Below are 20,478 nucleotides of genomic sequence, written 5' to 3' on the forward strand. Positions count from 1 at the left end.
CTTTTATATGAATTTCTAAATTATATTCAGTTGTGAAACTGATCATCTTTATTTTTTATACTTTTTTTCACACTTCCTCTCTGTTTTATTCATGCCATGATTTGTCAAAGAAAATAGTCATTTGTTTTTCTTAAAGCCTTACATTCTATATTACCGTGATTGCTTCCTCAGAGTATTGTTTAACTGTTCCCCTACTCCCTAAATTTCCTGTTAACTGATAGTCCATATAGAGGATTGATTATGTTCAGGTTCTCTCTGTTTGTTTTTGGTCAAAGAAACCTTCATGATGCGGTTTTGTTGCCAATATTTTATCTCCCAGTGTGGTAAATAATCCTGAGTTGCCCCATGTGTTACATAACTAAGATTATTTCATGGATTCAGATGCCATCAGCCTGGTCCTTGTAATAGAAGTTTCCTCATCAAAGTTTCCCCTAATGGTTTTAAAATCAATTGATGCTTCCTGCCTAGCTCCATTATATTATTAAGGTTTGGAAAATGGAAGTTTTCTAGTCCTATCATTCTTTCTGCATTTACTGGGTGGGATTGTCCCCCCAAACCTTCGTTTGTGAACGCTTCAAATTCTTTGAAATGAAATTCACAAACAGAAGGCAGAACAAATGTTTGATTTTTACTAAACTTTCTGAATTTTCAGGCTAATCAGTTTTGTCTCTGATAATCTTTCATTGTGACCATAATTTTTCACATAAAATTATAAATTCAAGCAATCTTTGACATTTGATTTTTTTTCCATCTATAGCAATCATTACCATATTTCTGTTTAAACCTGTCATTATCATTTCAAAATTTAAAATTGCCAGTGGAAACACCTTTGAGTTGATTCCTGAGTCCTTTACACACTATTTCCATCTAAGTTTTGTTTTATAGCTTCTTTTGTGATCTGGCACAACAAATTATCCTAATGGGGTGTGTGTGTGTGTGTGTGTGTGTGTGTGTGTGTGTGTGTAATGCTTCCTGCTCTGTCTGAAGTTACTTACTTCTCCAAGGAATCCTGGTTGCCATTAATAACCGTTAATATTTGAAATGGTAATGTAGAGACTGGTGGTGTTTATTAGACTGGAAGGCCATTGTTTCTATAACTTTTGGTGTATCTCGCTAAGAAATACATGTGTCATTTTAAAGGCTATACTTCTGTATTTCAATTCAAGTTTAAAATGATGGGCTTTTAATCCTAAATACTTTTATTTTTCTAGTTGGATCTTTTTTGTACACTGAATTCTTGTGATACCAATGCAACTGCTTATTTACTTTTTTCTACAGCATGCATAAAATAATTTCAAAATGTCTTTACCAATATGATAACTGAAAAGACTGCCACATACTGTTTTTGACTGCTTGCAAATGTTTTTCTTCTATAGAATACACTGGCTTTACATAAAAAAACCAGTAAGAAACCACTGTATTTTAGTCACTTATATTTCTTTTTTCTGTACAATAGTATTACTAATTTGACATAGATTTAATTTGTTTCGGTTTCTTTTAAGTTTTTGTTGCCATTCATTGTTTGTTGTAGTTATTTGAATGCATTCTTAAGAATGCAAAATGTTTTCATTATTTCTCAGCAAATTCACCAAGTGGATAGTCCCATTGTGTCGATGAGAAAATTAAGGCTTTGAAAATAAAATCATTTGCTTGAGGCCTCAAATATAATAGGAATTCAAGTAAGAATTCAAATTTGGCTTTGTCTAAGCCCCTAGAGCCTTTAAATCTGAACTACTTTACCATTGTCACTAATAAACTACTTTTTTGGAAATATACACTTCTCTTAATGCTAGTGAAGGCTGTACTCTGAGTGAGTTCTAGCTGCATATATAACTTTGTGGATGTGTGTGGGAAAACAGAAGATCTCACAAGAGTCTCCACAGCCAATAAATATGCCAATACTGAATTAATGGAGGAGCAAGGGGCTGGAAGAGGCCTGGGTTTCTTTCACATAAAACTGATTTATGATATATAAGCCATTTATATTCAATTGTTCCTATGAAAAATACTTGATATTGGCTTTTCCCCCTAAATAACTCAATGTTGTTAGAATGTGGACTCACATAACCAGAAGTTCACGGTCGTGAAGAGTGATGCCCATGTTAAGAGCATGCTTTTTCTATACTAGAACTTTGTTGATCATAATGTTGGTTTTTCACCAACATCTATCCTATTTCAGAACACTACCTTTCTCATAATCTAAATTTCTATCTGTAGTTGTGACTATTTCTGGGTTCTAGTCTTTTGATCTCTTTGTGTGTCATTTCCAACCACACTATTTTAACCGGAGACTTTTTTTTTTTTAATTTTTTTTCCCAACGTTTATTTATTTTTGGGACAGAGAGAGACAGAGCATGAACGGGGGAGGGGCAGAGAGAGAGGGAGACACAGAATCGGAAACAGGCTCCAGGCTCCGAGCCATCAGCCCAGAGCCTGACGCGGGGCTCGAATTCACGGACCGCGAGATCGTGACCTGGCTGAAGTCGGACGCTTAACCGACTGCGCCACCCAGGCGCCCCGGACCGGAGACTTTTGAGGCATGTTTCAATAATTAGTAGGTCTAGCATTTCCTTACAGCTATTTGCATTTCCTGTTTATTTTTCCATATGAACTTCAGTGTCAACTTGCCCAGATCCACCAGTCATTGGATCCTTATTTGGATCACTTCAAATTTGTAAATCAATTTAAGAAAAGATCCTAGGGGTGCCTGGTGAGTCAGTGGAGCATCCCACTTCGGCTCAGGTCATGATCTCATGGCTTGTGAGTTCCAGCCCCACGTCAACACAGAACCTGGATCCTGCTTTGGATTCTGTGTCTCCCTCTCTCTCTGCCCCTCCCCTGGTCATGCTCTCTCTCTCTCTCTCTCCGTCTCTCTCTCTCTCTCAAAAACAAATAAACATTAAAAAATAAAAAAAAAAGAAAAGATCTTAACCCAAAATAGGTGTCCTTACCTTTTTAAAGTATATTTTTTGTCTCCCAGGAATGTTTTACATTTTTTTGTATAGATTTTTGAATAGTCCTTGTTAAATTATTCCCAAATATTTCATCTTATTTGTCATTAGTGTAAATAGGGTTTTTCATTCATCATGTCTTCTTACTGGTTTTATTTGTGTAAAGGAATGTTGTTTATTTTTGCATATTAACTCCACAACCTGTTAACTTATTTTTATTTCTTATTATTAGAGGAGTTAGGTTTATCATCAATTTTCTCATATTACTTAGGTATATTATCATACATGTGCAAATACAGAGAGTTTATATATATATATTTAGATTTCTCTAAATATATATAATATGAATATATATATTTAGATTGCTCTAAATATATAAAAATATAAGCATATATTTATATATAATATATATTCTTTAATATATATTAATTAATTTAATATATCAATTAATATATTGTATATATTATATATATTTAATAATAAATATCTATAATATAAATATATATTTAATAATAAAATTATATTATATATATTTAGAGCAATCTAAATATATATATTTATATTATATACATTTATTATTAAATATATATACTATAGATACTTATTATTAAATATATATTTATATTATAGATATTTAATATTAAATATATAACATATACAATATATTAATTAATATACATTAAGTTAATTAATATATATTAAATAATATATATTATATATATTATTAAACATATATTATTTAGAGCATCTAAATATGTGTGTGTGTGTGTGTGTGTATATTTTATATATCTTTCTATCTATAGTTTTTAGCCTAGGTACATTGGCTATACCACCAGAACAATGTTAATAAGGAGTGCAGATAATTCCAATGAAATACCTTAGGACTTTTTCTGCAAAGTAAAACCTTTAGAATCCTCACAAACACATAGATACATGTACATATATACATACACATGCATAAATATATGTATGTACTTCATCCAGATAAGAAAGTATCCATACATTTCTACTTTTTCCAAATGTTAGATATCCAATATTTGTGGAGGTTTCAAATGCGGTTAAAAATAAGGCATATTTTGTACTATCACTATATAGTAGTCAATGCATATCTAAAATACCTACCATACTGATTTAGAGTCTGGCGCTTAACCGACTGAGTCACCCAGGCGCCCCAATTTGCTGTTTTAACAAACAACCATAGCCCATGATAGCTGAAAAAGCGCAAGTCTAACAATCCTAATGCAGGGTCAGGTAAAAACGTGCAGAGAAATAGTAGCACACTGGATCATTTAGAGCATCTGTAGCTTAACTTATTTTTGTGTTCAAACTTGCTGCCTTATATTAAGGGCGGCCTGTTAAAATCACCTTCTATCAATGTGCTACTATTTCTCCTTGCATCTATTGTCATTTTTATATGATATAGTCACTGTTACTGAATGGACTCATAACTGTTCAATCTTCAGAGTAGCATGTATCCTTTAAGACTAGAAAGTGTCTTTTTTTGGCCTCACGGAATCCTCTTTAGAGGTGATTCTTTGCCTCTGTTCAGACCTCTGAGCAAGGTTCACAGCACCTGCGTTCTTATTGCTTCCGTTTGCTTTGTAAATCTCTGTTCATCACTTTACTTTGGGCAACCTACTGCTTTTCTGAGTTTCATCGACTTCTGCTTCATTTCACCCTTTTTTTTTTTTTTTTTTTTGTATTTCTGTTCTCTTTTATGACCGCGTGAGGATATTGTAGTTAATGTGCAGGGTGGCACTACCATTTTTATCAGTTTTGTGGTTGTTTTCTTTTTTCAGAGATTGACTTTGTAGGTAAAAAAAAAAAAAAAAAAAAAATCCTTTAATCACATCCTTGAATTGTTAAAGAGGTTTCATGTAGATGTAGTCTGTTTTTGGGTTTGTTTGGTTTTTTTTTTTTTGGTTTTTGGGGTTCTTTTTTTTTTTTTTTTTTTCCATTTTTATTCATTTAATGATCAAGGTTCCTAGTTAGAGAGCTCCCTCTTCTGTCCACTCTGTGCTTTTCTGTGCAGTTTCCTTTTTGGATGTCGACGCGCAAGGTGCGGTGGGGAGGAGCAGGCAAAGGCAGATCTTTTTTCTTCTTTCTTCGGGATCCTTAAATCCTCAGAATTCTTCTTTTCTTCTTCTTTTTTACTTTCAGCCACATCTCTAAGAGGCATCGCCTCTTCTTTATTCTCTTTCTCTCACAGGAAAAAAAAAAAAGTGTTTTTCCAAGTTTCTCACATGTCTTACGTTCCAAACCCCCTATGAACGACCAAGTCCCAAACTACGTGAAGTGCCCCGGAATTTATGAGTGCAGTTTAATCTTCCTGGATTGATGATGTCTGTGCTTCATCGACGTCTTCTGTTGTCTTTTTCATAGAATATTTTAAGGACGAATCCCCCCGGCGCTGCACCATTTGCATTAAGCAGTAGTCTGGAGAAAGAGCCCTGTTAAATTTCTTTTCTCTACGTACAGCTGATTTGAAAGTGGTGGTGCTCTGAACCATCCGATGCTGAAAGGGCATGGGTCTTGCGTGGTTGCATTGGCTTTTCTTATTGATTTTATGTATCTGTGGGAGGGATGGGGGTGTTTGAAATCAGGCAGTGTCCTTGCAGTATGAAACTGGAGGCTTAGCCAGTGTGTTTCTGAAAGCACCCTTTCTTTTAGATCCTTCCTCTAAAATGCACCTCATATTCTCATCCAGTAACAGCCTGCACGGAGACTCCTACGTTTTCAGTGAATAAGCAATTCTAAAATGTTAACCTGAAGTGGCTAAGTTCTCCATGTACGCATTGGCTCTCTCGCGGTACCTCTGTGTCATTTATATAATGTTTTTGTCTGTTTTGTTTCTGTTTTTTAGAGAGAGAATGTGTGAGGGTGGGGGAGGGGCAGAGAGGGCGAGAGAGAGAAAAATCCCAAGCAGTCTCCAAAGGCAATGCAGAGCCTTACGTGGGGCTCAATCCCACCACCCAGGGATCATGGTCTGGGCCAGAATTGAGAGGCGGCTGCTGAACCGACCGAGCCACACAGGCGCCCCAATTTTCTGTTTTAACGGCTCTTTTAGCCCATAATGGCTGAAAAATGTAACTCTAACAACTTTAATGCAAGGTCAGGGAAAAATGTACAGAGAAAGAGTAGCAAGCACACTGGATTTTACAACATAGGTTTTATTTACTTATTTATTTAATGTTGACTTTTGAGAGACAGAGTATGAGCAGGGGAGGGGCAGAGAGAGAGAGAAAGAGAGACAAAGAATCCGAAGCAGGCTCCAGGCTCTGAGCTGTCAGCACAGAGCCCGACGTGGGGCTCAAACTCACAAGCCATGAGCGCGAACTCACAAGCCGTGAGATCATGACCTGACCAGAGGTTGGCCGATCAACCGAGTGAGCCACTGGGCGCCCCTGCAACATAGGTTTTGTAGGAGCTAGAAGCATCTCGAAGAATATTGTTCAGAAAACTTCAGCAGGTAATTAGAGAATATTAAAAGCCCTAGCTGGTGCCATAAGAAGCTATTTTATGGCACTGTTTACAATGGCAATCCCTCTCCCGGTCATGAGATGAATCTTACACTCACACAGGGTGATATTTGTGTCCATTTAAATCCAGTTAAACTGCATTTGAGTGTAATTCAAATCTGATTTAGATATAAGTTAGAGATAGAGTGAATTAATCTCTATTTTATATCACTTAAGGCCATATATATATATATATATATATATATATGCATGTAAATTATAAATCTATAATATGCTTATTTTTATTTATACTTCTAGGGGAAAAAATTAACCACATGACATCAGTAAGATGGCAAAATAGGAAATCCCAGACCCTACTTCCAACCACAAACACACCAATTCAATAACAATTCACAGGCAAAATCCCTTTGTGAGAAATTCTAAAACTGAGAGGTTTTATGCAGCCTGGGTGAATGCAAAACTACCCACTTGGAAGCCAGCAGGAAAAACTGAGACGCCCTCTTGTCATAATGTTTACCCCTGGTTCAAGTCTATTCAATCAGGAGGAAACTCCCAGTTCTCAGCTTTCCCTGTGGGAGGGAGGGGGTAGACTGAGTGTCTAAATGCCCTAACTTTTCCCGGGGCCACCCAAATGACCAGATTCTGTCTAGCCTTTCAGAGTGCTGATGACACCCAGCATAATCCAGCCTCAGTGAGAACAATGACGGTAGGGTAGCCTGGCAGTCATCATCATCCCCTTTTTCTAACATGTTTCTCATGTCCCTGTAAGCCTTCAGTAGAAGCCTTCAGTCTTTCTAGACCTTCCAGCTTCTATCCACTGCCATGGTTCAAGCACTCAGCTTATTTTTTTTCTTTATGGTAGTTCCTCTCTTCTGAGTGCCAAAATCTGAATCATCTATTGCCATGTAATGCATTATCCCAACACTTTGTAGCTTAGAAATAAACAGGTATTATATCACACAATTTCTGAGGGTTAGGAATCTTTAAACAACTCAGAAGAACGAATCTGGCTCATGGTGTCTGGTGAGGTTTCCATCAAGAGGCTGGCTGGGCCTGTGTCCTCTGAAGGCTTGTCTAGGGCTGGAGAGTCGGAGGCTGTTAAAGAAGAAGAGGTCTCATTACTTGCAGTTGGACTTCACTTGCTTGCTGGCTGTCCATAAGAGGCTTCAGTTCCTTGTCACATGGTCCTATCAGCAGAGTTTCTCATCATACAGTAGCTGGCTTCCCCCAGATCAAGTGATAGGGGAGAGAGAAGAGAAGAAGCCATACTATCTTATATGATTTAGCCTTAGAAGTGGCATATTTTCATTTCTGCTGTATTCCACTGGTGACCCAGATCAACCCTGGTACAGTGTGGAAGGAAATTATGTAAAAGTAGGTACACCAGAAGCTGAGTATCACTGGCAGATACCTTGTAGTTTGGCTAACACACATACTTTATGGATTTTCACCTTTTAAAATGAACGCATAATATCAGACACAACTGTTTTCTTTAAGTGTATTCATTTCACTCTGAGAGAGAGAGCGCACAAGTGTGGGCAGGGAAGAAAGAGAGGGAGAAAAAGAGAGAGAGAGAGAGAGAGAGAGAGAGAATCCCAAGCAGGCTCTGCACTGTCAGCACAGAGCCCCATGTGAGGCTTGAACTCACAAACCGTGAGATCATGACCTGAGCCGAAATCACGAGTGGGATGCTTAGCCAACTGAGCCACCCAAGCACCCCAGGACACAACTGGTTCTATACGGCAAATTTTATAAGTACATTTACGACTAATAAGATGTGATAAGGCAAGAAGGAAAGTAGGATTGGTGCCTACATGTTCTCATTTTGGACACTTTGGCAAGGGTTTGCAATCTATGGCCTGTTAGACCAAATCTATCCCACCATCTGTTTTTGGAAATGAAGTTCTTTTGTAACACAGCCAAACCGTTCATTTATGTATTATCAATGCCTTCTTTTGCACCACAATGGCAGACTTGAATAGTTCCACAGAGACTGGTCCACAAAGTTGGAAATATTTACAATCCAGTTCTTCAGAAAAAGCTTTCTAACCCCTGCACTAAGATATAAAGAGAAAAAGTTCAAAAGGCCTAAAATTGTGGAAATGGAAACGGGGATTTAGATATTCCAAAGATTTAGGTAACTGAAAGAAATCATAAGGCTTCAATTAGCATACCCATAGAAAGCTTTTAAAAAAGGCAAATGATATAATACAACAGGAGGGAATTCAAGTAAGAATTTGGGACGAAAAAAACATGCAGGACCAAACTCCCCAGTGTTCTTACTTCCACAAAGGTATGATTCATACCCAAATGAAACTGCTGATATTTGTGCTGGTATTTATGTGACAAAACTTGGTTTTAGGAGAGCTCAGGCAGAAGTTTACTGCAGAGTCTGGTTACATAGCGGAGACAGGATATCTAACCAATTATCTCAAGTATAAGTTATAAATAAACAAATTGGTTCTAGGTGCTACACAGGAAGTTTGAACTTTAAAAAAACTTACCATAAGTTTTTTTCTGTTAGTTTTTCTGTTAACTAACTTAGTTATTTAGTTAGGTAGCTAACTCACTGCCCTAATCATGGCCAAGAGTCAAAAACCAACTTTTAGGGGCACCTGGGCATCTCAGTGGGTCAAACATCCAACCTTTGATCTCAGCTCAGGTCTTGATCTCAGGGTTCTGAGTACAGACCCCATGTGGAGCCCGTTTCAAACAAAACAAAACAAACGAAAAACCACCAATTCTTAAGTATCTCTGAAGATAAGCAAAGAGCTGTCTCAAGCCAGCTATACAAAAACTCCGTCTTTAATAGGTAACTTAAACTGTCCTCAGTAATGGAGGAATTAAGAATTAATATATTGGAAAAAAATTTTAAAAAAGTATTATTTGTCCTCACTTTTATGAATTCAATTCCTGGTTATCTCACCAGGAATCAAAAAGTAATGTTTAAATGCAATAAACTATGTAGCAGCACTTACAATGTACATTTTAGGGGACGTTCGTATGGTAGACAGATGACTCTCAAATTCCCATGACCTGGTGTATGTCTATACAGTCCCCTGCCCTCGAGTTTCAGTGGGATTTATGAAGGTGATGGGGGGTTGCTCTGTGATTAGATTACACTAAATGGAAAGATTTGGCTATTTTTCAGGTGTGATTAAGGTTACAAATTAGTCAATTTTTAGTTAGTCAAAAGAGAATATTGTAGGTACACCCGACTTAATTAGTTGAATACTTAAAAAGAAAAAGACTCCAGAGGTGAGAAAGAGAGAGGAGTGGGCACCTTCTGGCCTGAAGAAGTAAGCATTCCCGGAGTGACTGTCTATGGAGGGGGCAGCCACTGGGGGGGTGAGGGTCTAAGTCCTAAGTCCTACAACCGAAAAGAACTGAATTCTGCCACCAGCTTGAATAAAGTTGGAAAAGGACTCTGAGTTTCAGATAAGAATGCAGCCTGGCCAAGACCTTGATTCCAGCCTTGTGAAGCACTGAACTAAGGACTAAGCCAGGCCCAGCTCCTGACCCATAGATACTATAAATCTACCATAATTTGTTTTTTCTTTTTTTTTTTAATTTTTTTTCAACTTTTATTTATTTTTGGGACAGAGAGAGACAGAGCATGAACGGGGGAGGGGCAGAGAGAGAGGGAGACACAGAATCGGAAACAGGCTCCAGACTCTGAGCCATCAGCCCAGAGCCCGACGCGGGGCTCGAACTCCCGGACCGCGAGATCGTGACCTGGCTGAAGTCGGACGCTTAACCGACTGCGCCACCCAGGCGCCCCTAAATCTACCATAATTTGATATGCAACAAAATGTAACATGTATTACACATATTGAGGGTAATACACCTAGGATACACCCAGGATAAAATTAAGGAAGGATAAGCTGACTCTTGGCATATTATATTGTTATTTTGTGGGGTTTTGTTTTGAACATTTCCTCACCCTCTGTCATTAGTTTTACATTCAACCCTGAGATATTTATTCAGCTAGATCCATCGATGTGCATTAGCCCATTTCATAACAGAAAAACAGAGAACAAAAGTAAAATAATGTGTCTCCCCCCCCCCCCCCCCCGCCAAAATATATCAGAAATTACATGTTAGACGGGAAAAGAGATGTTTGGTAGAAAGACCTTTACATAAAAGAAGTCTTTCCTATCCCAGTGATGACAAAGATATTTTCAGGACGAAGGAAAGCAGCCTGCAGGTAAAAGTGGGAGGAAGAATAGTAAAAATGAAATGTGGTTGGGGCAACTGGGTGGCTCAGTCAGCTGAGCGTCCGACTCTTGATTTTGGTTTGGGTCATAATCCCAGCGTCTTGGGATGGAGCCCCGCATTGTGCTCTGAGCTGAGCGAGAAACCTGCTTAAGATTCTCCCTCTCTCTGCCCCTCTTCCCTATTTGTCCTCTCTCTCTCTCTCTAAAGTAAAAATAGATAGCTAGATGATGATGATAGATAGGTGATAGATAGATAGATAGATAGATAGATATAGATGATAGATAGATAAAGTGTGTGCCTGACGGTCATAGACTCAGTGTCACCAATATGATAGGATGATGCTATGAGAAAGACATACTACTGTGGGGGACTAGCACTCTCCTTTCCATCATAAGGCCCGAAAATGATATGGGGTTTGAAAAGAACACCTGAGCTATAATTGGGAGGCTACAGGAATTTTCCCATCTCAATAGAGACAATTCTTGACATAGATTACTCTCTGAAATTAGATCCCATCCATCGTATTTAGCACCTTCTGTTTCCTCATTGCACTTGAGATCATAATGAATATATGTGAGTTCTCAGTAAAAAGGCAAATTGAGCTCTAGGCACCTCACAGATTCATCCTGGACAAAATTATAAAAAGTAGACTATCCTTGCTTCACTACAGAGAAAACCACTCTAAGTAGAAAAGCAAACAAAAAACCCAGAGGAAAATTGCCTTATGGGAGGAGGAGTGGAAGGTGGGATATTGGGACAGAAAACTAGTGATTTTCATTATTAGCTTACCTATGCTATTGTTAATGTAATTGAATATTTGGAATTTACATGGACAACAAAGCCCAAACATTTTAGATACCCAGAGAGGGCAATGTGTGTTCTCCTAGTCCAAGTTACACGTTTGATTTATATCATCTTGTCTTTTTCATGATAAAACTTAGTCATACTTCTCCTAATCTTCATATGAGAATGTGAAAAGTTCACCTGGTTGTCTTATTATATTTATATTTTAAGAACTAAAACACACAAGGCCCCTTTCTCTTCCTGACTATTAAAAATCAACTTGAGGTTCTTAATTATTATAATTCAATTGAAATATAGAAATAGAAAGCAAAGAGACACATCAATATAAAATTTTTAAGATGTACATACAATAGTTTTACAAAAGAGAATTGGCTTTTTATATGTGTGAGATTAGGAAAACCCCATCCAGGTCATAGATACGTGGCCTTATTATGTTCTCACCCCTTCGATGACACACTCAGAATCCCCACAGTTAAGTGGTTTGTTCCTCCCCCACAGAGAAAGGGAATTGTTCAATATTTGACACAACTTTTGGGGAAAAGGTTTGGGATTTATTAAAGATTAATATCTTCAATGTACACCTGAGTGACTTTTTACTGATGGATAAGCATAAGGCAAGAGAGATTGTAGAGTGAAAAAATAAGTATTGCAAATTTATGTGATCAGGGCTTAGATTCTATTTACCCTTGCAAAATCTAAAAGCCATAGATTCCCAAATAGGGAATCACCTATTTGGACAAAGATTCAAAATTGTTCTGCAGAGCTCAAGACCATCAAGAGAAGAAACACAAATATGTTCCCTTCTAAAGTTGGGTGATACACATGAGAAAGATGTCATATGACACTCTAAGCTCTAAATTAAAACAAATAGATATATAGACATCCAGAAAGAACTAAGTTCCAGAAAAGTAAGGTGAAGATAGGACTTTCCAACTCAGTGTGCCTTACAAAGAACTGAAATGACAGTGATACGAATCAGTTGACATGAATTATTTTATTTGAATTTCTACAGAGAAAATTTACCAGAATATGCACATACAAATATATTACATGTAATATTGAACATATGCATTAAATCAAAATATTCTTTTCTAGACCTTGATGCTTTATAATTTCAGGTATAGGTGCACAAATTTCATCCATTTTATTATTTATTTATTTATTTATTTATTTATTTATTTTTAAATTTACATCCAAGTTAGTTAGCATATAGTGCAATAATGATTTCAGGAGTAGATTCCAGTGATTCATCCCCTGTATACAACACCCAGTGCTCATCCCAGCAAGTGATTTCCGTAACGCCCCTTGCCCATTTAGCCCATCCCCCCCACCCAATCTCTCCAGCAAGCCTGTTTGTCCTCTGTATTTAAGAGTCTCTTATGTTTTGTCCCCCTCCTTGTTTTATATTATTTTTGCTCCCCTTCCCTTATGTTCATCCATTTTGTATCTTAAATTCCTCATATGAATGCAGCCATATGATATTTGTCTTTCTCTGACTGACTAATTTCGCTTAGCAGAATACCTTCTAGTTCCATCCACATCGTCGCAAATGGCAAGATTTCATTCTTTTTGACTGCTAACACTCGACTGGGCATATATACCACGTCTTCTTTATCCATTCACCTGTCAATGGACATTTGGACTCTTTCCATACTTGGGCTATTGTCTACAGCCCTGCTCTAAACATTGGGGTGCATGTGTCCCTTCGAAACAGTCCCTTCGAAACCTGTATCCCTTGGACAAGAACCGAGTAGTGCAATTGCTGGGTCGTAGGGAATTTCATCAATGTTAAAACACAGGATTTCAAATATATGAAAATTGTGTCATAAGACATAATTTGAAACATTTTACAGATCCCTAAGGCAGGTAATTAGCAACAATACAAGAGGTAAAGTCATATTCTTAGTACTGCTGAACCTTCATTACCCACCCCTTCCACTCCAAGAAACACCTAAATAGGCTGTTGCTTACATGTAAAATTGTTTTAATGTTTATTTATTTTTGACAGAGAGAGAGAGAGAGAGAGAGCATGAGTAGGGGAGGGGCAGAGAGAGAGGGAGACCCAGAATTTGAAGCAGGCTCCAGGCTCTGGGCTGTCAGCACAGAGCCTGACACAGGGCTCAAACTCACAAACGGCGAGATCATGACCTGAGCCGAAGTCGGAGGCTCAACCGACTGAGCCACCCGGGCGCCTCAGCTGTTGCTTACATATAAAACGATATGTACTTTCACAGAGTTCATCCAAAGCACTTCGATCTGGGCTATACACTACGCATTTCTTTGTATTTAAATTTTGAATTAACGGCAATCTGTAACAAAAAATAAAATGTTGACATATTAGAAAAGGGAATAATATTCAAGAGTAGTGTTTTTAATTAAATGACAGAACTTTTAAAAGCACTTGAATGCGATATTAACATAATGAGCCCATTTTTTTACTCAGAAGCCCCGTTTTCACGATTCCAGAGTGCAATATGACAAAAACTGTTGTTGTCCCTATAATCAACAGCATTGAGGCCAAAGATTTTCTCTTTCTGCTGTTGTTATTAATGGTTTTGATATACAATATACTTTGCTTCTATTTTGTTTAGAGATGTACTGGCTAATGTAGTCCAGGAAAACAAATCCAAGCATAAAATTTGTCACTGTCTGACGCTGCAAAACCCATGCTTATGAATGAAAATGAGATCCAAAGCTTACAAATATACAGAAAATAAGCTCAGAATATTTGAAATATGGGAGGATGCTGAGAATATCGGGCTTAATAAGAGAATAGAAAATAACATATACTATTTTCCCTGGACAGCTCTGTGAATGTGAACACCTGTAGATGCACATACACATCCGAATGCTTACACAAGGCAGAAAAAAAGAAAAATGCTGAAAGCTGTTTCATGGTCACAAATACACTAACCTCATGACATTTGAGCATAAATTTGAATGTTCTAGATGGAGCTAAAATTCATGTTCTGTTATATCTCCTCTCTTTTCTGTACTTGCATGCCTTAGGTTATCCTTGCTACAGTGTTCCCGAATGTCACATTCTCTGGTGAGATCTACAGATAAACGCACAAAGAACTAAAAAGACCTTGACTGCCAGAAACTTACAGATCTTGGGAGACGTTGGAGTTGTTTTCCCACAACCAGGCACGATGTTTTTCACTGTAACGGAGCCCAATCCAGTAAAAGTTTGCACTGGACCTCATAAAATGCTGATTGGAAACATAGACAAACACATTAATCTAATCTGAATCTACTCTGGGAATAATGTACTTTTAACAAAGTGGCAGCATCAGATTGAGACTTCTAATCACACAAACTGAGATAATTCTTAATGTCCAGTTTAAAAAGTATAGGCACTTGCCTCATATTTTCTTCCTTATCAGGCCCATTCATTTGTGATCAATAAACAAATACCATAAAATATTCCTTCTCAAAGGAATAAAAAACGTTAGAAAAAAGTTAGAGTTTTCCTGGAACACCTCCTTCACAGAAGATTACAATCAAATTCAATCCCACATCAACAGTATCTTGAGAAGTAAATTTCATAGATATACTTGACTCAACTTATATTCGGAAGTTTTTCACCTTTTCTTAAATTGAGTAATTTTTTGATCATACTTTCCGTACTTATTGCACATTATATCTCGGAATGATGACGAAAGACATATATTACAAAAGAAATTATAAATTCAATTTACAAACTAAAACTTACAAACTTGTTTTATTAGTCTTTGCATAAAAATAATGGCCTTTATTTGTTCTTTGAATTCTCTCCAAAAAGTTCCTTGTACTTTATCTGTACTCCAACTTGATATTTATTCCTATGATATAAATCAATTTTATGTAGGTTTTATAATGATTGTTTCAAGGTGTCGCGAATTATTTAAGTCATTAGTTCAAATATAACCATCCATTTACTGCCCACTTAAAGATAAATCTAAGTATACCGCTTACTTAGCATATTTTCATACATCAAAAAAAAAAAAATGTAGGAAACCAGAATTAAATACATGCCAATTCATCTGTGTTTTGAATCTGAAGTAGACTGGAATTCTGAGAAGCACAGAAATCACGACTCTCTTCCCAAGTTTTGAATTCAGTAGAAAAGAAGTAGCAGTTGCATTGGTTCCCAATCCACTTTTCTTGGCAAGAACAACAGTCAGCTTCTAGGAGAAAAAAAACCAAAACATACGTGATGACATTCAATTTTTTCAATGCTATTTACCCACCCAAAAATCATTTGTTACTTATGCACCATTTCCCACAAATATTCTTCGAGAATCTACTATGCGTACCTTAGTTCAGGGGACATTAATGCAAACAAGTCAGACTTAACCTTTTTTCCTAAAAGCGATTATATTCTAGAGATAGAGTCGGAACTCTGTCATTTCCAATCATTTGTCAATTATATTTCATGATAACTTAGGTAAGTATGCAAGAGAATAAGTAAGTATGTTAGAATATTGGGTAGCAGAGTGTAAATTGCAGGGTGACTTAGAAGAGATTTCAAGGATGTGACTCATAATTGAGCTCCGCTGTGTGAACTAGATGAAAGAGGTATTGAAGGGAAACTATTTCCTGAGTCAGAAAAGCATATGGCATATTGGGAGAAAATTCCAGTGTTTGGGATATCTTATTTTCAAAATAAAGATAAATGAAACAATTAGCTTGAAGTCTACTCCTACAGTTGGACAGTGATAGCGTCTTGAACATTTGCTATCCTCGGTGATGAAAGTCAAGACACAGGGTAGGCACTCAAATCTTTTTCAAATGAGTGGTGCCGAAGTGTAGGTAGGGTAGAAAGGTAGTGGTTCCCAGGAGCTGGAGAGTGGGGTAAATGGAGAGATGTTGGTCAAAGGGGACAAACTTCCAGTTAGAAGGTGAATAAGTCCAGGGGATCTAATGCACAGAGTTAAGGTCATAGTTAGAAATACTGTATTATATACTTGTAAGTTGCTAAAAAAAAAAAAAAAAAAAAAAAAAAGTAGATCTTGAATGTTTTCGCCACAAAAAAAGAAATGGTAATTATGTGACATGATAGAGGTACTACTTAATGTTATGGCAGTAACATATTGCAACATATGTGTGTATCAGATCAATTTCTCCTATACTTTCACCTTACACAACGTGATATGTCAGAATCTCATTAGGGATGCAAAAATGCTAAGGGAAGAAAAAAAAGGTAAATTAAGTGTTACATGATCACAGAAGATGGTGAGACAGTTTGGAGAGCGTTTGGAAAAAATACCTAAAAAATTGGACTTTGAGCTGGCTTTCCCTGGATAAGTAGGGACTAAAATTGCAGAAACATGTGCACTCTATTGTGAGTCAGGTAAGAAGCAGAAGCAAAGTCAAAGAGATGTAAAAGTATGGGTTATGAGCAAACCGGCAGGCGATTAGGATTAACTGTAGTATTTACTGTAATCTATTTTTGATTTGTTACAGCACTAATGTAACATGGGCACTTAATGAGAAAAAAAAATGTCATTTAGGCTAATATGTTCCTTATTGCTTAAATAGGTAAAGTATGCACATTCAATGTAATTTAACAGTTTTTACATTAGAGAATAATGAAATGTGACTATCCTACAATTATCAGGCGAACTCGTATTACTAAGTGTACATCATGTTCTGTGTGAGAAAAACAAGAAACTGCTTATTCTATCCTCTACCAACACTAAGGTTTTCCAAAGTATGAAACCTACCTTTCTGGATTTCTGTGGTTAGTCCTGGAGACATTGTTGGCATCGTTGGCTGAATACTTTGTTTAGTAAGTACTGTAAGAAACAATTAGACATTTACTTCTTTAGATGCAAGTTTATGAAATAATGACATATTACACATTAATAAAATGAATAAATAAAATTATTAATAAAATTTAAAAAATGAAGCCTTTTAGTTAAATGTTTCATCACAGTTGTGGTCTTTATAAAAACTTGTCTGGAAAAACTTACAATTTTTCAGGGCGCCTGGGTGGCTCAGTCTAAGCATCCGACTTCGGCTCAGGTCATGATCTCATGGCTGGTGAGTTCCAGCCCCACGTCAGGCTCTGTGCTGACAGCTCAATGCCTGGAGCCTGCTTCGGATTCTGTGTCTCCCCTTCTCTCGCTCTGCCCCTCCCCCACTCGCACTCGCTCCCTCTCTCTCAAAAAAAAATAAACATTTAAAAAATTAATAAAAAAAAAGAAAACTTACAATGTTTCAGCAAAATCCCCGTAGTAGCCATCAAGGAAAGGCAGATTACTCCTAAGATGCCGGAAATCAAATTCCATGGATTGATCTGAGAAGCTGTGGTAAAGGAGAGGTCCAATGATGACTCAGAAAACAAACCCGGGAGGTGAAGTTCTTAAAAGCAACACAGGGAGAGAGACTCCAAGAAGTTCTTTCATTTGGTAGCCCAATCATCTTGCCAATGAAACAGGAGAATGAGAATATCGCGTTCAGAACTCCAGCCAATAGCAACAGCTTTACGTGGTGTAATTTATTCTTTAGCGAGATTATCTGTTAACTCTTCTCCTTTACCAGTCCTGTCTCAGTAAAATCGATTTACAATTTATTTCCTAATTCAGCAAAGAAGCTTAGGCATTTGGGGTAAGAGGAAATCAAGTAGCATCACGTTGTGTTCTATGGGCTTATGTAACAGATGCTTGTGTTGCTTTTCTCGACAAAACCCACAAGATAATAGGAGTCCCATTAAGTAGGTGAGAAAACTTAAGATCCATTAATAATGCTATTTGTCTCGAGGTATAAAAGCGGGTATGTATCTAAGTCAGAAAGCCAATGAAAGCTTGGCTAGGCCCAGCGTCTTTTACCCAGCATACTTGATCACCCCCACAAAAGGACTTGGAAATGTGCCCTTCTATTCATCTCAATGTGTTCTCTGCCAAAGAAATGTCTGGCTGCTTGCAGCTTTGTAGAGATTTTATAGGTAAGGGAACACAGGAGCCTTCTGGACCTAGGCTGGGGAAGGGGGTTCCCCAACCAATGCATGGGTAATACTTCAGTGGCCTGGATTCACTTCACCATGCATTAAATTATGATATATAAACAACCATTTTTTTGCAACAACATTACACTTTCTCCTACCAAAACTTACTTGCTTCTGGGCATTGTAGGCTAAAACAATTTAAAATTGGGAGACTTGGCATTAACATTAGCATCCTCTCGAAGAGTATTGTCACTAACAAACAGTCCAATGTGCCAAACTATTAATCTAGGTGATTTGAGGTGTCACAACCTCAACACTTTAACAAGTGTTAAAAGAACACTTGCAAGCATTGTCCTTAATATGTGGCATTTTCTAGTTACTTCTGCACCAGCGTTATGTTGCTCATAATTTATCAGTTCGCATTAGAGTTTAGAGCTATCCCTGTCAGAAGCCACTCTTTAAACCTGCTGGAAAAGCTCCAAAAAAATCATTTCTAAGTTACAGGTGAAGAATCAGAACTGGAAAGTTCTGATACCTGGAAAGCCTAAAAACATCCACTTTTTTCCCTAAAAGCACCACCCTGATATTAGCCATGTCCATGAGACACCCTTTCTGGCTAATTTCATTTTTAAAAATGCGATGACTTGGGCCTCACATACCTGCCATAAGGAATGTTCCAGTGTCGACGCTGGCAAAGCACAATTTGTGCTTAATCAAGACGAATGGTGTTGTGTTGGTTCACGGAGCCGAGCTGGAAGCTAAAGAATTCAAAAGTCATGTATGAAGAAACTTAACAGAAAAAAAGAAAAGAAAAATGATATATTCGGGCAGTTCTTGAATCTTCTATTGGTGAATGCATAGTATGGACAAGAAGTAGTAAAGTCACTTCTAAAATGTTTCCGGAAACACAACACAGGAAATTCTCACCATTCATGTGTAATGCAAACGCTTTGACTATTAGAAAAGAAAATGAGAGGGATTTTTTTTTAAACATATGAACATCAAAGACGTCTTTAAAAATCATTTGGAAAATGGGAAATTTGGGGTTTTCATCCTTTGAGCATACTGGTAATCTGGGTCGAGATGAATTGTTATACTGTTTCCTTTGTTTTCTTGTCTCAAATGTCATACCCTGAGGCTTTACCTTTAGTAAAATGCTATGAAATGCAAATTGCCTTGGTGTTACCTCAAGTTAAACTCAAAAAAAGACTTCAGAAGAGCAGCAGAACCACCAGACATGTAACAGATTATGGGAGAAAACAGAGCCATCCTCCCGAAAACAGGTGCTAAGTGAATGTCTGACCTAAGATGGTAAGGAGTCCATAATGCGCTAGTTAGAAACACAGTCAAACGTGTAAAGTAAATCCCAGTCCCTGCGGCCCCAAATACACAAACTGTCACCTATTTATTTCTGCCTATCCAGCTCTGGGCACTCCGCGTGTTAAGTAAATGAAAGCCACCAGACTCAGCTATTTAACCTCCTGCTCCCAGATCATTTTCTGTTGTAATAAATGAGTAATCACATGACTCATTTCTCTCCCTCTCCCTCTAACTCTCTCGCTCTCTTTGCCCATCCTCTTATGGATTATGAATCAGCGCCAAACTGTACTCATCTTAGGAGACATCAGCACACAAAGGTATTAAGCAACGCTTCCTTCCTAAGTCGTTAGACATCCCATCCTGGGACATCTGAATTCAACAGAACTTTGTGGGTGAAGCACTTGGGCATGTCCTACAGTTTGTATGGTCAGCACGAGTTTCAAATGCAGCCATAAGAAGAACTTCTTTCTTAAAAGGATGGACTATTTTTGCATTCATACCTCTAATATGGTTCCACATGTTATTTCAGAGATGTGAAAAAACTACATTATTTTATTTAAAAAAATTTTTTTTTCAACGTTTATTTATTTTTGGGACAGAGAGAGACAGAGCATGAACGGGGGAGGGGCAGAGAGAGAGGGAGACACAGAATCGGAAACAGGCTCCAGGCTCTGAGCCATCAGCCCAGAGCCGGACGCGGGGCTCGAACTCACGGACCGCGAGATCGTGACCTGGCTGAAGTCGGACGCTTAACCGACTGCGCCACCCAGGCGCC

The 20,478-nt window shown here is 37.5% G+C and overlaps 1 protein-coding gene across 1 annotated transcript; it reads right to left on the reverse strand.

Moving 5' to 3' along the window:
* Positions 1 to 12,427: 12,427 nt before the first annotated feature.
* On the reverse strand, positions 12,428 to 19,270 carry KLRD1 (killer cell lectin like receptor D1). Its single transcript, XM_025930284.2, has 6 exons — positions 19,043 to 19,270; positions 17,651 to 17,743; positions 17,161 to 17,232; positions 15,470 to 15,621; positions 14,561 to 14,664; positions 12,428 to 13,761 (listed from the first exon to the last, which is right to left on the reverse strand). Exons 1-6 carry the CDS (start codon positions 19,047 to 19,049, stop codon positions 13,620 to 13,622), a joined length of 570 nt encoding a protein of 189 aa, XP_025786069.1. The 5' UTR covers positions 19,050 to 19,270; the 3' UTR covers positions 12,428 to 13,619.
* Positions 19,271 to 20,478: the final 1,208 nt, after the last annotated feature.

Source organism: Puma concolor, chromosome B4, assembly GCF_028749965.1.
Source record: "Puma concolor isolate L17-30 chromosome B4, mPumCon1.1.hap2, whole genome shotgun sequence".
NCBI classification, from domain to species: domain Eukaryota; kingdom Metazoa; phylum Chordata; class Mammalia; order Carnivora; family Felidae; genus Puma; species Puma concolor.